This window comes from Haplochromis burtoni, unplaced genomic scaffold (assembly GCF_018398535.1).
Source record: "Haplochromis burtoni strain Fernald_Lab_line unplaced genomic scaffold, NCSU_Asbu1 Contig_12, whole genome shotgun sequence".
NCBI lineage: Eukaryota > Metazoa > Chordata > Actinopteri > Cichliformes > Cichlidae > Haplochromis > Haplochromis burtoni.
Window position 1 is genome coordinate 1,879,597 of NW_024582373.1, and position 22,775 is coordinate 1,902,371.

Genomic DNA, 22,775 nt, shown 5'->3' on the forward strand with positions numbered 1-22,775 from the left:
ATAGATAGATAGATAGATAGATAGATAGATGTGAGTAAACTCACAAGCTCAACCTCATTTTGTAGCAGAAGGACTCCTGCTGAATCCAGAGCTGATCCGTGTTTTCTATCTCTCCCCTCGCATCTATTTCCTCCTTGCTTGCCACTACTTTACCTTCACTTGTTCAGCCTTCATTCTGAGAGGAGGAGGATAATATGTGATTGGCCGGGCTGGGACTGGTAGTCCGGAGGCTGGCATTGTGAAGCTGGCGCTGATCCCCGTGCTCATGTTTACACCTTGCGGACGGGGACGAGACAAGACACTCAGGGGCCCAGCACAAACTCGGGAGTTCGGACTTTGGTGTTGGCGGTTACCTGACAGAATTACCTACCCCCTTGCTACTTTGTGTTTTGGGGTTTTTTTCTCCTCCCAGACTCTGTCGTTTAATTTGACATCTTCGTTTAGCGATGCGTCAAACTTTTCGGTGACTCTCGCAGCAGCTCTGCGCTCACGGCTCCCAAAATAGTGGAGCTGGCAATGAAGTCTACCAGGAATAGTCACGATGAATCGTTTCTTTATTTGAGCAGAGCTTGACATCCGCGGACCTCTTCAAACTTTAATTACGCATGGAAATTACGCCCTTTCAACCTCTCCCAGACGTTCTCGAGCTGCTCGGTGATGGATGTGATTTGAGCCCTTTGCCGTTTGCGTCAACAGTCAGGAGTCAAGTATTTACAAAAACAGCGGTTTCTAACTCAATTACTGGAGTCGCTGGTGTGTGACTCTTCCCCGCGCATCCATTCTGGGGGTAAAGACTTTTCCGGACAAAAAGCCACTCGGTGTATTAAAAGCTCCGCAGGTTACACTGCGTGGACGATCCGGGACATTTCACGACGGCTGGACGGGAAAGATGCGCTCTGTGCGGATGCAGCGTGGCCAAGGTCTCGGTCCTCTGGTTCTTTTCCTCCTGCTTGGGGGATTTGCCGTGTCCGCTACTGGTAAGTGAAATTAAAGATCAGTTTGTACTGTAATAACTGTGACAGCGCGCTCAGCTGTGTTCACACACACACACACGCACGCACACAACGTGTTTTTAAATTAGTTTAAAACAACTTAAATGAAAAAACTGAAGATTGTTTAAACTTTATGCGTTTTACTAAAAGTGTCTAACTTCAAAGTTTGCTTCAGACCCCAGCTACTGGTCTATGGGATTTTTTTTTAATTTTATTTTTGTTTAATGTGTGAGCTGTGCAGGGGTCTGAGATCACCTGCTGACGAGGACTTTTTTATTCACAGCATAGCGTTCAGTCTTACAGTAGACCTGAGCTCAGAGCTCTCCTTTCTTCTTGGAGCGGAAAAATCAAACTCCCCTGGTGCGCAGGGAGTAATTAAGGTTTTGCTCCATGCCTTCTTGGCCTCTCCAAAAAGAAAAAGCAAAGCCCCGTGAAAAGTAAGACAGAACACTTGTAGTGCTTCAGGGGGAAGAGATTCCTTCTTTATTTCTTTATTCTCTTTGCAAGATATAGCGGCTAAATTTAGTGGCCCTTGTTTCAAGCCTGGGTGTGCCAGTTGTTTTTGAAATGCTAAACTTGTCCTCATAAACGATTTATACCTTTTTAATTATTATTTTATTAGACAACCTTTTGCAGAGTGAAGAGCACAGGCTTTGATTGCGGCAGAACAGACTTTTATCAGTGGATTTCTCAGTGTTAATGCCATCAAAGACTGCAGCCAGCTTTCATGGAGATGAAATTTCTTGGCAGGCAGGACAGGTCAGTGCTGGTGAGCTGATGGGACAGGACCTGAACACCGAGGGGACACTTCACATCTCTAGTGTTAGATTAATGATTCCTTTCAGTGAAGCCGAGTGGTAGGAGATTCTGAAGGATTCCTCAGCACCCACTGTCAGATCAGATTGAAATACAAGGCAGAAATCTGAGGGTTTAGTGGATTGTGGATTAAGCTCATTTTACAGTAGGCTAAAAATAAAAAAGAACAACGCGGACAACAATGCGTGCAGATTCTGTATAGTTTTTTTTTTGCTAAAAAACCTCTTCAGTGAGTAAATAAGACCCTCCCGGGAAGAACTCGGATTTTTAACTTGATGGCAACAGTAATCTTTTGGAAGATACACTGACTGTCTGCCAAGAATGTGACCATTTATTTGAATGCCAATAAGACCCCCACCCACCCTCCCACTCATACCATACCTCCCAAGGTCCTCATGTGTGTGTGTTATTCCCTGAACAGGCAGAGCAGAAAAGCAGCTTACGTTTATTAAAATTGCGGACTGTTCTGAAATCCTTGCATGAGAAATGAGAAATGTCGATATAAACAGTTGAGGACTGCAATGAGGTCCTGTTAGGGGAGCAGAACCAAGAGGAGGGGGACACCAGGGGACAATAGCACAGTGTGCCCCAGTAAAGTTTCTGTCTGGGAGAAAGGAAAGCAGGGATATATTTAGGGAAAGCATGATGAAACAGACAGATTGCATTTATCTTCTCTCCCATTGTGTTTAAACCTTACCTCTGCCGCTTTCCCCCCCTCAGATCCCTCATGTCTCTGTTTTATGCCTGTATCGTGGATGTGCTGAGCTCACATTTCTGCTGTGGTGCTCTTCTTTCTGTGTTGACATATACATTAATTACCAAGCCTGCCAGGAAAACTTGTCTGGAGTAACTAGCCTGCTGTCCAGCACCTCTTTTGATGTGTCTTATTATTAATGATTTTAGCACAATTACAAAAAAACCCCAACTGACATACGTGAGGTGTGTTTCGAGCACAGTTTGTGACCCAGAGATGACCAGATGTCCAGTAAGTCCACATGAAGCCACTGTGCAGACTGGGAGGTCAAGAAAGGAGAAGAGTGTGTAAGGCTAGGGAAGTAGCAAAGGGGCAGTCAAGTGTTCGGAGTTAGCAAGCGTGGCATGTCAGACACTCCCATAGAGGACGCGATGAATAGTGACACTCTCACAAAAAGTGCTGTCTCATTTGTGTTAAGTGTGGGAGTCTTCCTGTCTGGAATGACAGTGCAGTCGCTCCAAGAAGAGTCACATTCTTTGAAATTATATGTGAGCTTGTAAAGTACATTTTTTTGGTGGGGAGGGTTTGCCCTGTTTTACAAAGTGGCCAGAAAAATCCTGTAATTCTCTGACATTTACGTTGTGAAATTTAGACACATGGAAAGAAAGGAATGTGACAACAAAGCTAACGTCAAACAAACACCAAAGTAGATTTGGCTTCAAAGACGCTCAACAGATTGAGATGTCAGATTAGATTAAAGAGTCTCTGAAACATGTAGTCATAACAAGAGTGCTGCCAGGCTGTTGCATCTGCAGAGATCTGGACAGGTGGTTGGGCACCGTGATAAATAAACAGACAGACAGCTCTCTTCGAGCCAGGCCACGGGCCAGTCGAGCTCCACGGGCGTGCGCTGCTCCCAGACCAGATCAGGCCCCATTCTGGCCCCAGGCAGTGCATTAGTTTTACGGCCGTGGGGCGGCAGGGGATCGGTTCGCCGGCCAGCCACTGGCCTCCCTGCTGTATTATTCATACGTGCAAAGTGGTCTTTGTTAATATTTAAAATGTGCTTATGATGCTCAAATTTTTTGACATCAGAGACGGCAGGGGAGAGGGAGAGAGAAGTGGGAGGAGAACGGCTGCTCCTCTCCTATTGGCGTAAGTGACCCGGATGGCTCCGGGAGGTAGTGAAGGATTTTAGGGCACCGGCAGTGCATTTATAGACTGGACGAGAGCGGTGCAGTTCGAGCAAGTGTGCCAATTGCAGCTGGGAGCTGTTGACGATGATGCGTGTGAACCAAACCGGAGAGAGGTTACGCAGGGTAATGTTGTCCATTTGAAAGCGATGAGGGGAAAAACAGAAAGGAGAAATGGAAGAGAAATGGATCTGCGAGAGGCACATTGAGACAGATTGATCTCAGGGCATGGCTTTTAAATATCCTTTATGAGAAAAGAGTGAAGACGAAAAATTCCATAGCAGTGGCATTCAAGCATCATTACACCTCTGGCACAGGCCAGACAATGAGGTGGTGGAGTGGGGGCTGACATCGGTGGAGAAGGCTGGCAGGGAAAGCAAGCAAGGAAACGCTTTGAGTTAGCAAAGCAACACAAGAAACAGCGGTTAAGAAAGAAGGGTATTGTCAGGGAGGGTGGTGGAGGATTGAAAGTGGAAAGAGACACACAAATCCACTAGGGGGATGTTTTTATTAAGGCTCTTATCGATGGAGAGAGCACACAGTATTAAGAGTAGACATGTTTAATGCTTTGCCAATACTGCGCATGTTAGACCAGACCATAAATCTGCAGCAAGCAGCAAGAGTTCTGTAGGAGGGCAAAACAGCAAGGTAAATGGAGAAGGGAGCTGACTATGAAGAATGTAAAGAGAAATTAGTAGCAGGAGAAAGTTTGGAGCACAGACTGGCTGTCTTGAGACGAATATGGTTTCAAGAACAGGTCATTATTTCTGCAAATACAATGTGCTCTCAGTGTATTTCGAAGTCTGTGGTAATAACGCTTTAATCAATATTGCTGAGCCTTCACCAACTTCTTCAATCTGTGCGCTATTTAGAAAAGCTCACCAATATAGTGTAATTATCACGAGCTGAAGGTATTTAAATGTATCATGTATTGTCCTTGTGGATCCTGGTTTTGAAACGTCCTGTTTATCTCACAGCAGATGGTGCCTCCTACCTGTTTGCCTCCATATAAAAGCGCGGTGAAATACGGGAATGTTTCATTTAATTCAAACATTTGAGGTTTCAAATCTGAAAAAAAATTGTTTTTGAACAACCTGCTCATTGCAAGGGCTCAGAAAATAATGAGTAAAGTTGAATTTTATTTTGTCAAAAAGTATATAAAATACTTTGTCTCAGTATAGATGTTGGAGTGAAACAGGAGGATGGATGGATGGATGGAGAAACTGGGGGTGGATAGTTTTGGTGGCAGATGGGAGCTGAGTTGCTGTTCTGCCTGCAGGACAGGGTACCCCCTGCTCTTCTATCCTGGCCTGTGGGGGGAGATGGGTGGAGCGGACAGGGAAACAGGAAGAAAACCTCTGTGGGGTTCCATTGTGCTTTAGATGAATAGGAGTCTCCAGAAAGCCTTTTCTGCCCCTTTGTGTGGGGTAAAAGGGGACAGCAAAAGAACACACACACACACACACACTTTTATTCCCAACTTCAACAGAAGCTATAGATGCATGTAAGTGGCTTTAGAGGTGTGCGTTGTGCATGGAAAGTGTAACACACCTACTTGTTTTATTTTATTTTTTTATTATTATTTTCCCTTCAGTTGATGCACTGAGACATGCTCACTGACTTCAAAAAAGAGAGCAACCCACCCACCCACGCACTCACACCCACACACACGCACCCGTTTAATGCAACACAGACGCACATCCTCTAAATGATAAAGAGGCGCCGTTTTTTGTTTTGGTATTTTTTGCGTGTCATACTGAAAGACATGCAAGGTCACTTGGGAGGAGTGAGTGAGTTAGTGGAGGAATTTTCATTTAAGATCTCAGCAGCACTCTGAGAGTCGTGACCAATAGGATCAGGATTCACGACGGGAGGTCAGTCCTGATCCAGAGAAACCCCCCCCCTCACACACACACACGGTAAGAGCGGTTGCTCTGAGGTCCATAGATCAGAGGCAGAGTGAGCATTTGATTGGCTGTGCTTTTTTTCCAGGACTCTGCATGTGCTCTTAAATAGAGGGTTTTTTTTTCCAGCCCATGTAGATTCCTCCTCATCTTCTTAGCAGAGGCTGTTTTGTTTTCTAAACGCAGTTGAGCCAAGTCCACTCAGGGCTTAGACCACAGCCAATCTGTTAATGCTTGTGTTTGTGTCTGTTTGTATCAGTGTGTGTCATGTGGGCTTGGCTAACTGGAGGGAGAAAAAAAATCTGCTTAAAGTGTGTTACTAATATACTTTCCATCCTTAGAGGAAATGTGCTGCATTACAGAGGCGATGGAGTTTGTGTTAGTTTCTTAAATGAATTTGGCGTACGGATCTACATTCCTTCACACCGTCATTAATAACTGCTATCACTTGTCCCCATTTCCCCTTTCTCTTCCCTCCGTTTCTTGATAGTCTCATCAGGCGTATTTATAGGTTTATAGTCTCACATATACCAACCTCTGTCATCCATATCTCTCTCACTCCATCATTTTTTTTTCTTTTTTGTAGCCAGCTTTCTGCCAGAGTTTGGGAATTGCTCTTTAGAAGGCAGTGTGAAAAATCCCATTTCTTTGAGTGTAACGCTTATTAGGGTCCCATCTGCCCTCGAGGTACTTATGAATGTGGGGGGTGTTTGAGTTGTCGAGGGTGGGTGAAAGAGGGGAGCAAGGGGAGCTTTGTCATGCCTATGTGTAAGTGGATGTGGGTGCCACTGGGGGCTTGTGCGAAGTAGGAAGGGGCCCTTAGCACTGCAGAGCACACACACCGAGCAGCTGGTGTGTCTAAAGTAAGGGGATGACACATAGACCTCCCCGGGGAGATGGGCGTATTTGAGCGTACGTGTGCATATCTCCGGATGAGAAAGGGAACGGAAATGATCCTGCGTCCTTCTGCCTGCATGGCGCTCAGCTAGGCAACAGCAGGACTCAAACTTACTTTTTTTTTCTTCCTCCCTGATTTAAATCAAGGCAAATGATGCTTAATGAGTGTATTTGTGACTGTGTAGTGGGGGGGGGAGGAGGGGAGGCTTGATGGATTTTGTGTGATTGGCTGCATGTCAGCAGTGTGCTGCTGTTATTTAACATAGCGGCTGTTGCGGAGTTAAAGCATCATGTTTGTCTCTTAAGCCCATTGCCTCTGTCAGTAATGAGGCTGTGATTGGCTTCCTAACCGCAGGTCAACAGGGGTGCACCCAGACATCCATTGTGCTTTCCCTTTACCTCCTTCTTGTCTTTTCTTTGCCCGTCTCTTCATTTCTCTTCTTCACTTCTCTCTTCTATCTCAGATTTTTCTTCTCCGTCCATTTCTTTGCTATCCTCTCCTTCCTTGCGTTGGATCTTTCGAGTCCATGTTAAAGGGAAAGGTCTGCCATGCAAAATCTATCTTCAGCCTTCAAAGATATGCAGGCGCACACAAACAGCCACAGTAGCTGCAGTAATCCCCATTTCTGCTTTGACACTCTTGGATTGCAACCATAGCAAAGAGAAGAGTGAAAGAATGAGATCTGGCCTCATCCACCCTTTAATTCCTCCACATGTCTCCAGCTCCAGGACTTAATTCTTACTTCTCCTCTAGAGGCTTTGACTGAGAGCCTCCAATACACAGTAAAGATTCTGTTCTCGCCTTGGATGCAGGTCTTAATCAAGCACTGACAGGCACATCTTGGCTCGGTTTGTGTGTCTGGCGTGGGTGTGCGTATGTGCGAAAGGGTGCACAGACGATGGGAAAGCGACTGTATTACTTAGGTATTACTCCCTTTTCTGCATGGATCACAGTGGGGTCACACTCCTCGGTTTCAATCAGCGCACAGCTCGTGCACAGACTCATCTCTCTTGTTCTGGCAGCCGTTCTGATTGCACAGGAGGAAACCTGGTTTATTCCCCCGGTGCGTTCACCGCGCCAGGTGTTATGCGACGCATGCTACAAAACGCTACCAGGCATAAGCCGGCGAAGAGTTAGGAATCGTTTTAAACGGGTGCCATGTGCGAAGTGGAGGGACGAGCGCTGATCTAATGTGGCAGATGTACATGCATGTAATTAAGGTTAGATTTAAGTGTATGGGCTCACACTTGCATCAAGTGTGTCAGCGGGTGTGTGTTTCAAGCCTCTTACCTGCTGTTGACCAGATGGGCTCAACAGTCAACCTCGTGCTCACTTCTCCCCGCAACTCCACTCAGATTAGGTGGTGAGCTCGGCTATGCCGCATAGGCTTTATAATCTACATACGAGCCCCTTCCCTTTCCCCGCAACACACAATCCTACACACACACATATAGAGCACAAACCTCATAATTCACGTGGGATATTTAGGATGATGATGTGCTGTTTGCGTGTGGGTCTGTGTTGCTGGCTGGTTGAGCAGTGCCCATGGCTCTCTGTTTATGGGGATAATGAAAGCAGATGGACAGCCATGCTGACTGGTGAGGGTTCATTAACTCTGGGTGTCTCTGTTCTGACTCCGCTGCTCGGCTTCACTTGCCTCAAATCCTCTCAGCAACAAGACCTGGTGTGTGCGTGTGTGTGTGTTTCTGTTTCTGCGTGCCCATAAGTACAGCAGGTAGGGAAAGCTCCTCACACAAGCAAAGGAAAGCTATATAGATGTTTATCGATCGGGGATAGATGTGAGCTTGAAGTTTCTGTTTGATTGGTTCATGTGGCAGTGGTGCAGTGGCGGACACTTTTTTTCAGTTTTTTGTTGTTGTCTGACGCTATTCTTTTAAACTGCTTCTGCTTCTATAGGTAATTTTTTATTGAATCTTACCTCGTGCTGCCTCATGTTAAAGGAACATTTTTAAGCAGCTGGAGGGACATGATTCATATCGTGCAGAGTGAGGAGTTGTGATTTAGCATGATGCAGTATTGTCAGCAGAGGACCATTTCTATGGCGTTTCTCTGCTCTGCTGGGAGAGATGAATAGGTATAGTTATAGTGGATCATTAAACACTGAGCAGTGTCTCTCTGTGTCTATAGCTTCAACCTTCACGCTGCAGCCAGCTCCTGGTCTTCACTTGTGCAGCTTAATGAAAGAAGCGTGGCTCATGTAGGGAAAGACAGACATACCTGTGGCGAATCAGACAGACAGACAGACGGACGGGCAGATCCATGGACAGATGGGTTGTTTGGTGCACCTCACAGTCCTCGGTGCCATTAGACAGACAGAATGATGGAGAGAAATAGAGATTGCGACCATGAGGGGAAAAAAAATAAACATAATTTTGAAAATCGTCACTCCAAAGTTTCAGACCCAAGGGGCTGTCTTTAAATCACTTGTGTTGTCATATTCAGGAAACAATGGCTTAAAAAAGCAGTAAATTCCCAGGAAGCTAGCTGTGTTATTCCTTGGATTTTTGTTTGATAAATGAATTACAGGAGAGAAAAAAAAACAGTTGCTAGGATTTTAGGAAATGCACAAGCTGTGCATGCAGTGTTCCTGAAAACCAGATAGCATGATTCATGTCTGTGCAAAAGTGTAAAGCTAAAGACAGCAGCTGGTTAGCATAGCTTAGCACAAGAAACGAGCACAATTTCCTGTCATAACATCACAACATGACATTATGATGTTCAGATTGTTGGATTAGACATGTTAAATATGAGCTTTTGAGTTGCAGTTTACCATTTTTACTGTTGCGATATAATTTTTACTTATTTATTTTTGAAAAAAAGTAACCATATATGGAAAAAGCCACATATGGCTACTTCTGCACGGACTAGGTTGTGCTCCACAGGCAGAGATACTTGCTAGCTAGAATTTCATTGACCAAAAGCACCAACCACAACCGCAAACACGACCATGAGATCTGTTTCAGTGATGGACAGGATTAGAAATGAGTACATCAGAGGGACAGCTCATGTTGAGCGGTTTGAAGAGACACAGTTAGAGAGGCGAGGCTGAGATGGTTTGGACATGTTCAGAGGAGGAGGATAGTGGATACGCTGGACAAAGGATGTTGACTATAGAGCTGTGGGGCAAGTGAAAAAGAGGAAGAACACAGAGAAGATTCATGGATGTAGTGAAGGAAGACATGCAGAGGGTTGGTGTGACAGAGGAGGATGCTAGTGATCGTCCATCAGCAGCTGAGCAGCTAAAAGTAAAAAAAGAAGATCTGGTTTAGTGACTTAAATTGGTTGAAGTGATGGCTTTCAGGCAGCTACACTCTACCGCTTGTCTCTCAAAATAACCATTGCCCTGAATCATAAGAAACTTTAAGCCTTAATAGAATTTAAAAGGGGAACATTAGCTTTAGAAAGCAAAATCCATTTTTTGTACCAATCTCTAAGCTTGCTATGCCCAGAAATGTAAGTCTGATCTGCAAACCGGCTAAGAAGGTAGTTCATGGGGAAAGTGCTTTTAGATGAATAGTGCAAGGTGGAAAAATAATCCCTTTATGTTAAGAAAGTAACTATATTCCAATTTCAGCCAAAGTTAAGCTAGTCACATTTTGTATAGAGATGGTAATTGTGACATTTATTCCCTCTCTAAGGCAGACAAAGAAGTTGAAGATGACGTTTAATTACATGGCCATTTTGAAGGCTTTCAGCTCATCAGTCACATTTTGAATAAACACAAATTCCTGAAGCAGGATCGATAGGAGGACGGCAAAACTGATAACAGACAACACTGCTTTGAACGATGATGAATGTCTTCTTGTTTGCTGATCGACTGATGGCGGCAAACAGCACAAATATCGACTCATTCTGATGGCCGGTTGATAAATCAATAAATTCCCACTTTCGGTTTCCATTTAAATGTTTATAACTTTAATATATTGCGTGTATTCTGTTACTCTCCAACTCTGCCAGTGTGTTCCTTTTTGTAGAGAAAATAGTGACTCCAGTGGAAGAATATCAGAGTTTTACAGTGAAACAGTGACAGATTGAAACTTAAGTGCTGCTCTTAAGTCCTTTTGTGATGAGATGAGGGAGTCTTTTTCTTAGATTTGGGTTAGGAGACTTTGAACGGCAAAAGGAAGTAGAACATCTATGTGTGCATGTCAATGTCCACCCACGTCTGTGTGTGTGCGCACTAGGTCTTGTGAGTGTATGTGTGTGTGCGCGCTGACATGCTGTCGCTCATGGCGTCTATCTTTATGCTCTTGTGAGTGTGAGTTTGTGAGTGACAGTTATACGCTGGTGTGGAGTGTGTAAATCTCCTTCCCTCCAAAGCTCTCAGCAGTGGGCCTTACATTAGCACAACAATTTACACATCTGTCCCGAGGCAAAGAACAGGCAACTCTAAAAATAATGAAAGCCTCACTCAAAGGGAGACTGTATGGGTGTGTGTGCGTGAGAGAGCGAGAGAGAGGGGGGAACTCAGGAGAGGTAGGAGAGACTCTGTAAACAAGAGACAGAGGAGGTTTATTAAAACCCCACCACCACTCACCATCCTTTTGTCCTTCTATTCTCTGTATCCCTCACCTCCTCTCCCCCTCTTTCAGTTAGAGGAGCGATTACATGCCTCTGTCTCTCTTGCCTTTCATCTCTCTCTGTGAAGAGGAGAGGAATGAAGGTCTTCTGTGGCGTGTAATTACACAGAGACATCCTGGATGAGGGCGTCTGTCTCCACAAGCAAAAAAAAAGCACCCCCCCTTCTCCCTTTAAATACCTCTTGATAAGGGGAGATCTAAAAAGAAACATTTAACTGCCTTTGATCCACCGCAGGGCTCTTGTCTTTACCTGCCACTTATGGAGGCTTAATAAGTACTACCACAAGTCTATTTATTTCATTAGAAGCCCTGACACCAAACATGCATGGCTCCGCTCCAGTACCGTGGGAATGAAATACACAGCTCCTCCATTCATTTTAAGCACAGAGTCATAATCATGACACATTTACAGTCCAGTGTTCCAGTCTTACCCATGAGTCATATTGTTGAATGATTATGAAAGGGTGGATTTTTATGGGCTTACATTGGTATTGGCCCAACCTCTAATTGGCCCAATGCACATTTGCATTCTGGGAAGGTAATAATGGGGCTCTTTGAAGGCACTTAAAATGAGAAAGTCACTGCACTTTGACTTAATTCTGCTCGCAGAAGTGCTGATGCCTCCAGATGGCTTTTTTTACTGAGTGTGATATGGCCATTTTGCCTGCATGATCATACACTTTGTCAGTATTTTGGGAAACCGTTAAGTTGCTTGTAATGCAACTAGTCTCTTGTTATCCATTTTTTGCATTATGCTGGGGAGTTTTTTTTTTGTTTTTTATCGCTTTTTGTAATATACCTGCAATAGGAGTAAATACAAATAAAACCAGCTAATTTGACAGGAAATGATGGAAATAGAAAATAGCCCAAGTATTAAATCTAGTAGGTGTTTGTCATATTGAATTTGAGCTTTTTTCCCATTTTCTTTAGAGCCTAATCTGTGTTCTGTTCAGTATGTTGATTGTTGTGTTGAATAGCCACACAGAGGTGATACTGTGGTTCTACTGAGGTCACTGTTTGAGAGCTGAAGTTGGCCTGAATGTGTTTAACGTGTCTTTTTTTCAACTTGTGTGAATCCGCCTCCATTCACGGGGAGTTAATTCTTTCTGTGAACTCACTGGGAGATAAAGTGCGCGTTCTTCTGCAGCTCAAACAGATCTGACGTCAGACAATAGGCCGGGGACCTTCGACTGCACCTAGCTAGAGCTGCTCAATAGGCCTGAAGTGGTGTGGCCATGCAGCTGCCGGACAATAGCCTGCTCAGCAGAAAGGCAGTCAGTGCCCTCGAGGCGTGGCCCAGCCCTGTCTGCTCTGATCTCTGAACTCTCTCCACACAGAGTCAGTGCAGGAAGAGCCACGACAGCAACCTGCTGCGAACTGAGCAACTCAGCCATAGTTCGGAGCTGTAAACGCAGTTATGCACGAGCATCAGAGGAAGTTTAGCAAAACCCGACCACAGTTAAGATACTCCTACTGAAACCTTTAAATGTTACCAGTTAGCAACAGTTATATTAAGTTTGTTCACTACAAATGAAATATTTTACAGGTGCTTAGATACAGGAACTGGAATTTCTTAGCCGGAAGTGGTAATTCATCATTGTTGTTAGGCACCCACCACATTTCTAGAAATGTCAAACTGTTCCTTAATTTTTAGTTGAGCTAAGCTTCCTGGAAGACCTGCATCCTCTTATAGCTGCATAATATCTGCTGTTTGAGCTTAAACGTGGCCCCACTAATTCTTTTGCCCGTGTTATTATTCCCTGTCAATCCCTACTCCTTTTCCCCGTCTTTTTTTTTCTTTTTTCATTTTAATGAGTGGCAATGGTCATATATTTTAATAAAGTCTTGAAATGCACTTCCTCACTTTTTGTCATCTCGCCCGAAAAAGGGTCAGCAATCCACAACGCTGAAGGAATCAGCCTGTGTTTGAGCAGTCAATGGGAAGCAGTTCATCGTACTTTAATAAAAAGCAACTCCCTGAGCCTTAAACACACTCTGGTTTCCCAAAATAAACACCATCATCACTCTCACACCCAAAATCAAACACAACCAAACACAAATCCCACCATCAGGAATAAAACCATCCACACACAGGCGATGCAGCTCCCCTCCCGGCATTTGATCACAAGCAGCCTCCCCTCCTCCCCTCTTGTGTTTATTCTGGGGATTATTTTGACCTAATCTCTTTAGAGCATAATTCAGATTAGATTTTGTGTTATTATTATTGCTATGTCCATTCCCCACAGTCCTGCTGGGATTTCCTGACTGCCGTAGTGCTCCTGTGCTGGTAAAATTGATTAAAACTGCTGACCACTGCCCTAGATAGCGAAGGCTCTGGATAAAAATATAAGCAAACACAGACGATACAGAAGAGCATTTTCTTAAAACATGCACTCTTTAATATAACTGTTGGAGTCGGCACAATGCACAGTGGTGGCCAGTGCTGAAGTCCTACATTCTGCATTCATCCTGGGCTAGAAAAGCAAGCTCTTGAGGTTATTCACACTGAAACACAGCCATAAAGAGAGCAAACAAAAAAACCCTGAATTCTCTGCTAATTACCTAAAGCAAGGCTGCGATCGTTCAGTCAAAGCTGCGGCTCCATCTGTATTTGTGCTGCCATACTGGCCTGAAAGTTGCTCAACAATTTGATATTCCGATGCCATGTTTAGTCTCCATTTTTAAGACACTGTTTAAACGCCATCTGCCTTTTACCTCATTCTTTGAGCTCAGTACTCTTAACCAGAGAACCCTTGAATAAATGACAGCGCATGCATAAAATCACAGTGAGTACAGATGATCAAAATACAGGCTTCATTATGCTTGCAGCACGGAGGATCTCATTTTCATTGCTCTTAAAATATTGCATTCAGTTGCAACAATTATGTCAATTTATTTAGTCGTTGTGGAAAATGAACCAATTGACAGTGAATCATGACATAAAGCCTGCTTCTTTTGTGTATAACAATTTTGCATCCAGTGTGATTGTTTTGCATCCAAGCCCATTAGAGGGAAGGAAAAAAGGTTTAAATAAGCGTTGCAAAAGAAATAATAGACAAATAGTGTGATCTAGCAATAGGAATCCCTTGCCTTATCGTTCACACTGTGTCATCCAATTCCACAAATACACACCCTGCACATTTTACATCCGCCCACCACCCCACCAGTCTTTTTCCTGCTTGAATTTCTCAATTAAGATGAATTATAAAATTTCACATGGGAATCAGGACTTACAGCACTTATTGCGATGCTACCCAGAGGTGCTCTGTCAATGGCTTAGAGAAGCTTAGTGCTGTGGGTATTTGAGTCTGTGTCTCACAGCCCTCAGACTCTTAATGGACCACACAACATGCAACTTTGACTCTGCATAAGAAAACGAAGTGAAGGGGTGGATGGGGAGGAGGGGCGGAGAGGAGAGCAAGGTGGAATTTATTGCTCATATGTGAAGGTGAAGAAGATGAAGGAAGTGAGGCAGTGGTGGCATGGGGGCTATGTTTGTGCTAGCTGTGGGGGACTTTGAAGATAGACTGGGCTGCAGTGTACATTTCATTACTCGTTCTCCTCTAGAGGCCCAGGTGTGTGTCACAGCTCCTTTTGTGGGCAGCAGAGCACTAGATGATTAGATGAGCTGCACCTCAGTAAATGGATGCTATTGATCTCCACACCTTGTTATATGGAGCACCTCAGAGCATGATAAGTCTAAGACAAGACGGCATGATGAATCTCACGCTGTCCAAAATTGCCTCTTCTGCTCAGCTTACTTTCTCTGTTTCATCTTCACACTCCTTAAGTACACATCCCATCCACTTTGCTGCTTCCCTGTGTCTTTCTGTCCCTCTTTCCTCCCTTTTTTATTTGCTCCGCTGATTGCTTTCAGTGTCTCCACAGCCATTAAAATGATTGGAGACTGTGTAATGTATATTAATGTGCTTGTACTTTTAGAGTAGTTTAGCTGTGCGCGCTATAATATTTCATGGGGAGAAAACAGAGTAGCGAGGCTTTGTGCTGGGGTAATTAAATGGAGATTGTGATCTGCTGCTTTTCTATATGCGTATGCAGATAAAACGTGAGTGCCGAAACCTGAGATTTGCCTGTCACGTATGCATCAAAAAGGTGAGAGGTCAAGGGGCCATGAGGAGGTGTGTCGAGAGACTTTGCAGGTTACACAGGTTTTTCTCAGTGTAGCGTGACATCGTAGTGAAGCACCACTGTAATAACAGTTGAATATTGATCAGTGCAGCCTGGCATAAAGAGTTAGCGGGAAGCTGTGACCTTTGACCTACAGATTAGCACCAATAATTTGCAGGGTTGGCGCATTACGAGGACAGGGCCAGAGCGAACAAGCATAACAGAAAAGACAAAACACCGCCATTATTATTGAATTTCATTAACTAGCCGCCAAATGCTGCGGAGTTAATAAAGCTATGGTGTCGGGCTTAACTTCTGCTTCACGCACATTTGCAGAGCAGCTGCGCGCACTGCGTCTCATTTCATTCCCATCACTCATTCGCTGTTTGTGTGTTTCTGGTTTGATGCTAGCTTGTTAACTATCAGCCCGAGCCTTATTGTGCCGCATATAATGCAATTCATAATACCAGACAGAATAAACTATAGCTCACAGTGCATTTCTGTAGTCTGCTCAGGCGGGCTCATGCTCTCACCTGCACTTCAGCCCATGCTCTATATGAATAGCACACACACACACACACACACTATAAGCTGTTTCTTTGTTGTTGTGAAAAATAGAACCTCTGAAGTCATTCATGCTGAAAAGATTGTAAATTGTGGGAAAAATATAAACACCTTTATGTTTGCAGACTGCCATTGTGCTTCACAAATGACCCATCTGACCGCAACCATATGAGGGTTAAGCTGTTCTATTCTTACAGTTTCCAATGTAGTGTGGTCATTCAAGAGCTACACTTTGTTCCCCTTTTTTTGCTCTGTGGGCAAGAAGTCTTACAAAGGCTCACAGAAATGAGAAAGTTTAGGGCTGATGATGTTTTAACCCCTGCATACTTTGAGAATACAATAACTCAAACGGTCCTTCCAGCCACCAAAAATCAGTGCTTATTTAAAGAGAAAGGATCGCACGGCTGCTTATAAGACACGTGGAATTACTCATAGTGATAAACTTAAAAATGATGATCTTATTCTTCTCAGTTCTGCAGAGCATTTAGCTCGAGTGCTTACTTACCTGTTCTGGTTGACACCTGTTTCCTGGTGCAACAGATTGCTGTTTTCCCACAAGAAAAAAGTGCTATAAAATCGGCTGTGAGAGTGAAAGCAGAGTGATCTGCCTTCATCAAGTGATTACAATCAGCGCTAATGCTGCAACTTTCGCTGGCCATTTAAAAAGTGTTGAGTTTATGGCTTTCGGCTTGTTACAAACGACAAAAAAGGGGAGGAAAAAAAATCAGCTGAAGCATTTCTATTGTTTGAATCTAATTTTGTGTAAACGTGCTACGTGACAGTGTAGATGGGTTTTCCTGCAGAAACAGCTTTATTTGCTAATATATAAATGTAGTGGAGCATAACTGAAAGTGTCTGATGTCGTTATGTGTTGAGCTGAAGGATGCACAGATATTTCTACTATCTGTGATACATTTATTTAAGTTTTTAATGGCATATCTTTGCGTAGCCTCAATGTTTTTTAAGCTCTGATATCTCAGAATGATCCAGACTTGCTATTGTGTACATGAATGAAACCCCCCCCCCCCAAAAAAGAGCTACATTTCACACAGCCCCCTGTGTGCTGGATATGCAATCCTGTTTAACCTGTTTTTATGTGACACCAGTTTCAGCTAATTGCCCTAGCTGTCATACTTTTTCTCTGTCGGTATTGCGAGTCATAGTCATGCATAGTGGCTTACTCGGTTTTCTTCCACCTCATTAAGATACAAGCGTTAGATACCTTTCTCTGGTACTTTCACCTAGTTTTGTCTTTGTACCTTCTCTCTCCGTGAGCTCATTTATCTAGTCTATAAGCAGGGTCTTTGTTTGGCTTTTCATCCTTAAGTAATCAATACTGGCCCTATGAATCCAGGTCATCTTGCTCCTGTGGCTTGTCTGTCCTTCCTGCTCACACCCTCCTCTGTCTTTATCAATCTCTGTCTCTTACTCCCTCTTTTCCTCTCAACAGTCTTTCTCCATTTTTCTGTTCCTCTCTTATTTTTTCTTGGTATTCATCCATTCATATGTCTTTTTACTCCCGCTCTTCACCTCCTGAAAAATTACTTTGCCCATCTGGACGGAGCTCTGCTCGGCCGTTACGCTATTAGTCCTTGTGCGGCAGTGATTAAAAATAGATCGGCGCACCAAGTCAGAATTCGTAGAGACTTTTCTACCTCTCTGATCTCCTCGTGTTCTCCCCTCCACTCACATGAAACTGTATTAGCTAGAAATGGATATACGATTGAAAGCGAAAAGTTAGCAACAAAATGTTCCAGTCTTATCCATTTTGTTTTCTGCCCAGAGTCTTTGTGCGTAAGTGCGTATTTGTATTTGTCAGCAGCAGTGAGTGTTTGTCAGTGAGTCTGTGTACTGCCTGCGGACCTCTTCGCTGGGTGCTGTCTCATGTCGAGCTGTGTGTTTGAGAGGCTTGTCGAGGTAAAGCTCCTGTCAACGCCTGGCCGGAGGGAGTGTACTGATGAAAGGCCTCTTCATCATCCTAATGGGATACACAAACCTCTTAACCAGCACTGCTGCCTTGGCTTCGTCTGGGTGAAACCAAGAGAGACTCAGAGAGCGCGCGAGAGGTGGAAGAGAGAGCACTAAGTGACTAGCTGGACCGCACGCACCGAGGACCACACTGAAAACATACACAAGTGCACAGGTCAGAAAAATGCACAGTGCAAACAAAACAATGCTGCTGGGAGTCAGTTGCAGAGGAAGAGTCGTGACTCTGCGCGGCCTTGGGATTGTGAGAGTTTCAGTAGGCCAGGGCCATTAGGATCTGGGACAGAGAGTTAATGCCCTGCTGTTCACTAGAACTATGACAACATGTCCCCTGTCCACTGGCACGGACCCAGGGTAAGGGGACTAGGAACAGGCATGTGTAATATTATACTCTAATCGTATCATTGCCTTTAACTTTGAGCCGAATTTGAGTTTGAAATTTAAAAAAACAAAGACAAAATTGGAACAGCTGGACAAACAGACAAACATCTCAAGAACATCATCTTAGAGCGGTCCATTTTCAGTATCCTCCCCAAATCTATACATGTTCACACCTGAAAGCTGCTCAATAAAACACAATCTGATTTGTTGACTGCTGAGCAGCTCCATTTCAGCAATGGGAGGTTATGGGCCTTGAGAGAGTGAGGTAAGCCCTGCTGTTTTATATTAGCCTCCCACACTTCTCTTGTATGTTCAGGTACTAAAGCATATTCTTAAAACTTTAGACCATCACTGTCCCAGTCATTTTCAGGGGACAGCAGTACTAGTGTTTCAGGTTACTCCCCTTCTTTGCTCCACACCTAAATATTGGATTGTTTTTTGAAAATTGCATACTGCACAGAGGTTGGATCATCTATGAATGTTTCCTCTGTGCAACAACAAAGGATTCATTAAATCAATTATCATGAAATACTCCACTTACATATGACTCCCGGTGGCACACCTAGAGCCCTTTTTCACTTTGAGAGAGATGTTTCAACAACTATCGAAAAGATCTGTTCTAATGCTGAAAAACTGAAGGTATGAAATAGATATTATTGCCTACATTAAAAAATCAATGTGTTAAATTTATCACTGTAGGTACTTATTGGCATTTACCTCTAAAGAGCAACTTGTGAAGCCTGTGAGTACATGTAATACTAAAGTATTACACAGTCAAGATGGCAAATTAAGATACAAATACATATCGATTTCTTTAGCGAGTTGCTCACCAAACTATGAGAAATTTAACACTAATGACTAAAAAAAGGATCTGCCACTGTTAGCTAGCTAGCTAGCAAGTATGGTGACCACTGAGGGGGGGAAGCGAACACATGGAGGGTCTGTCACAATAAGCGCTGCTTCAAACCAATTAGCTTGAAGTGGAAGTGGGTTATAAAGGTCTCCCAACATCAAGTTTGCACCTGTGCAGGATTACTGCCACTAACAGTGAATCTGCAGCACCTTTTTCTTGCTGACCTCTTTTTATAAACAAAACTAGCAAAAAGAAAAGAGTGAGAGACTGTTATAAGTACACCATCAAGGTGTACTTCATACAGCCACACTTATTCACTCATGCACTAAAAATAATGAATAGTCAAAGTATCTAATTTGAGACATAGCAAGTATTGTAAAGTGTTGTAAATTGAGAACGCACTGTACACAGCTCATTATCACAGTCAATTTAGTTTTTCTTTTCTGAACTTCAAGAAAAAGTCAGAAAAAAGCTTTTTGCTGACTTTTTGACTTCCACGTGAGTCGGGGTTTGTGGGATTATGCGACTTTGCTTGCCCGCTTGGTTTGACCCAGGCTAGGAGTAGGACACACAGTCAGGGTGTGGATCAAAGCACTTGGCCGCTGTAGGGGGGCAACAGAAGGAGGAGGGACGGACAGAAGAAGGAGAAGCCGCGGAAATCGGGCCTGAGTCTCTCGTCATTATTGTCACAGTGTCACACACTCTGGCCACTCAGTGTCACCATCAGTCTGCGCTGGCCCTGGGCGTCTGGCGGGTGACACTCTGCCTCTTCTTCAATCCGTCCGTCTTTCCCTATTTCAGCTTTTCATCACATGCACAAGCAAGTTTTCTCTCTCATTCACAGCCGCCTACTTTATTTGTCTATGCCAAAGGGATTTTTGTCATCCTCTCCCCATCGCTGCTCTCTATCACCGCCATCCCTGCCAGTCCAGTCATACAGTACAGGTCCTGGCTCGAGGCTGCGCGATGCCCTCTTTTTCGCTCCATCCCAGTCCCCACCCAGTCTTTGGGTCAAGGACGCGTGTGCAGCTGCAAAGAAGAGCAGAGACAAAAAAACTTTGACATCAGGCAGCAACCACAGCCTCATGAATGATTGATGTGCGAATGCTGACTCATCACACTTGGGAAAGAACCAATATTTTGACCTGAAACATAACAAGATTTAGATTCGTGGAGGAGAGCAGAGACGCGTGCGCACAGGCTGCCCAGGATGCACCAATGTTCCGTTTTCCCTTCGCTGCGATGCAGAGTTATCAGTTCTCACTGTTTCACAATCTGTTAGCAGCAGAGATTGCCAGATATAGAAAAGTTGGCCTGGCCAAAAGTGATAGTCTGTGAGATGCTTCTGCTTTAGTTCTTACTTTTATGTGTGCTGGTGCTGCACTGCGCTGAGATTGCCCGGCAGTCAAATGGTATGGTGTGTTTTTCCCTTCCTATCTTGACCTGCACATTTCCTTGTGAAGTCTGGCTTCCTCTGGGCTTACAATTTTTCTTGCTTGCTTGTTGGGTTTAAAGAAAAAAAAAAAACTAAAAGTAGCACGATAACTACAGTAGAAATACAAAATGGACATGTGTGTCTGTTTCTTTTTTTTAAGTTAACAAATATGCAGAGGAAATATACCTTTAGTTGAGCAAAGAAAATAGTTCCTCTAGTTTTTTTGTCGTCTGGCCTGATTTGAGGGACTGGGTCAGAGTTAAGGCGGGCAGGGAAATGTATCTTGAGAGAATGATGAAGCGGGGCATAAAGGGAATGAAGGGAAAAGATCAAAAGGATAAAACAACCATTAGCTTCACGCGCTAGACTACTTTTGCTTGCAAGACCCTGACATTCTGCAGAGTGAGGAGATTGAATCTCATCTGTTAACTCCTGCCTCTCCATCTGTCCTCTTCTGCTATCACCGCATCACCTCTCATCATCTGTATTCTCCAGCACTGATTTTCTGCCTATTAGTGCCCCACTCCTTACTACGCCTCACCTACTTCCTGGTCTCCCCGTGTAATCTGTGTTTTTCACTTTAACATCTAGTCTAAGCCAAGCTTGTTTTTCAATCATGTTATCCAAGCTCTTCATTTAAACAGCAATTTGATCCCTAAGTTCGTTTTCTGTGTGCGTTTTGGGAGCGGAGGCCTATTTTCGTCACCTCGAATATACATTGAACGCTACTTTTCAGAATTTCATTGGCAACTTTACAAAGCTGCCTCTCACGAGCTTACACACAGGCGATCCTACAGCATGCTGCTTGTTGTGCACTGCGCATCTAGGGATTTCTCTGATGCAAGGGGACGCAATGAAGGAACAGAGTGACGCCAACCCTGCCGGTGTTTGTGTGGAGTATAATCACGCTTCTACTTTTTAGGTGCTGCTGTTGGGTTTTTGGTTTTTTTGTTTGTCCATGTGTCGCCACCTCTGTCACACTCCCTTTGCAAGTAGTTATTTGCGCGCAAAGATGTCTGTCGGGCGCTGTACACGCTGAGGATATCGGCATCTTCTTGTGTCTTCATATAGACCATCTAAAAACCTCTTTTTTCAGGCCGTGAAGGGTCATCGGCGTGACCCGTTGATTTGCTGTCAATCCGGCTCATCTCCTCATCTGTTCATTAGCATGACAGAGGAGCTCTCCTGCCAAAGCAGTTAGTCACAAGAATCAGCCCCTGTCACAACACATTACAACAGCAGGCTTCTCTAATAGCGCTGGCAGTCGTGGCAACCATAGCCAATGCTCAGTGCATGTACACACCCTTGCACACACACTCACACCAATCAAGAGTTGCTCTCGATCTGCACCCAGGGAGTGTTTCTGTATCTCTCTCCATCGTTTTCTACCTCGCTCTTTCCATCCACATATTCTCCCTCCTTCCTTCCTTCCTTCTTTCCTTTCTTCCTTTCCCTGATGCTTGGCTACCCATTTACAGCCTGCCATTAATCTCCCTCTTTCTCCCCTCCTCCTCCTCGCCCTTTCCCTCCATCATTGCCTTACATTAGCGAGGTTACCTGTGCTTACCATCCATCTCTCCCATTTTCTCGTCCTTTTCCTAAGTTCTCTCCCTCACTGGCTCTATTTCTGTCACCCTTCTTTCTGCTCCGTGTCTTCATAATGCTCCAAGAGATAGGGACTTTTCATTTTTAATCCATCCATCTTTCCCCCGTGATGTTTTAGTTTACTCTCACTCTCTTCCCACAACTCGATAAGCCCCCTAACACTCTCCTCTCCCTTCATTATCACCTGCTCGGAGTGTCTGGTGTGATTTGTACAGGAAGTTTGATCCGTCCGTCTTTCTCCCTCTCCGGGGAGTTGAGTTGTCATATCAAATAATAAAAGAACCGCATATGTTTTGACGTAATTTGCCGACTTGTCTCACAATCGCAGGTCCCACTTCTTGACGTAGCGCATGGTAACGTGGCAGGACCCTAAGACAAAATCAGAAACATGAGCTGAATTTAAATTTTTCAAACAGAGCACAAATTTTAAAGTGCACAAATTGTAAAAGATGGCCATTCTGATCATTTACTTGAGGTCAAATGAAAGAGCAGCGAGGACCCAGAATGCAGCTCTGTGCACCAATTAAGGGTGTTCTGGTGAAGGACGTGTAATTTGATTGTGTGTGTGTCTCCAGTCTTGCCGTAATCTCTGAGTGGGGTGGATTTACTGGTTTTGGTGAGGTTTGTGTATGCGTGAGGTCAGGTACTTATCTCCACCTGTGTGTGTGTGTTTGTGAGAGAAACAAAAGTGGAGTGAGAGAGCAGAGTTTTGCCTTTAAGGCAGA

General features: G+C 44.1%; 1 protein-coding gene across 3 annotated transcripts in view; it reads left to right on the plus strand.

Annotated features, from left to right (window-relative positions):
* The first annotated feature begins 17 nt into the window (after positions 1-17).
* Positions 18-22,775, plus strand: part of unc5b (unc-5 netrin receptor B) — a 52,912-nt gene continuing 30,154 nt past the window's right edge. For all 3 annotated transcript variants that reach the window (XM_005915405.3, XM_014341276.2, XM_014341277.2), the window contains exon 1: positions 18-977. In XM_005915405.3, the coding sequence (XP_005915467.1) occupies positions 890-977 (88 nt within the window). In that variant the 5' untranslated portion in view covers positions 18-889. The remainder of the gene's footprint in view (positions 978-22,775) is intronic.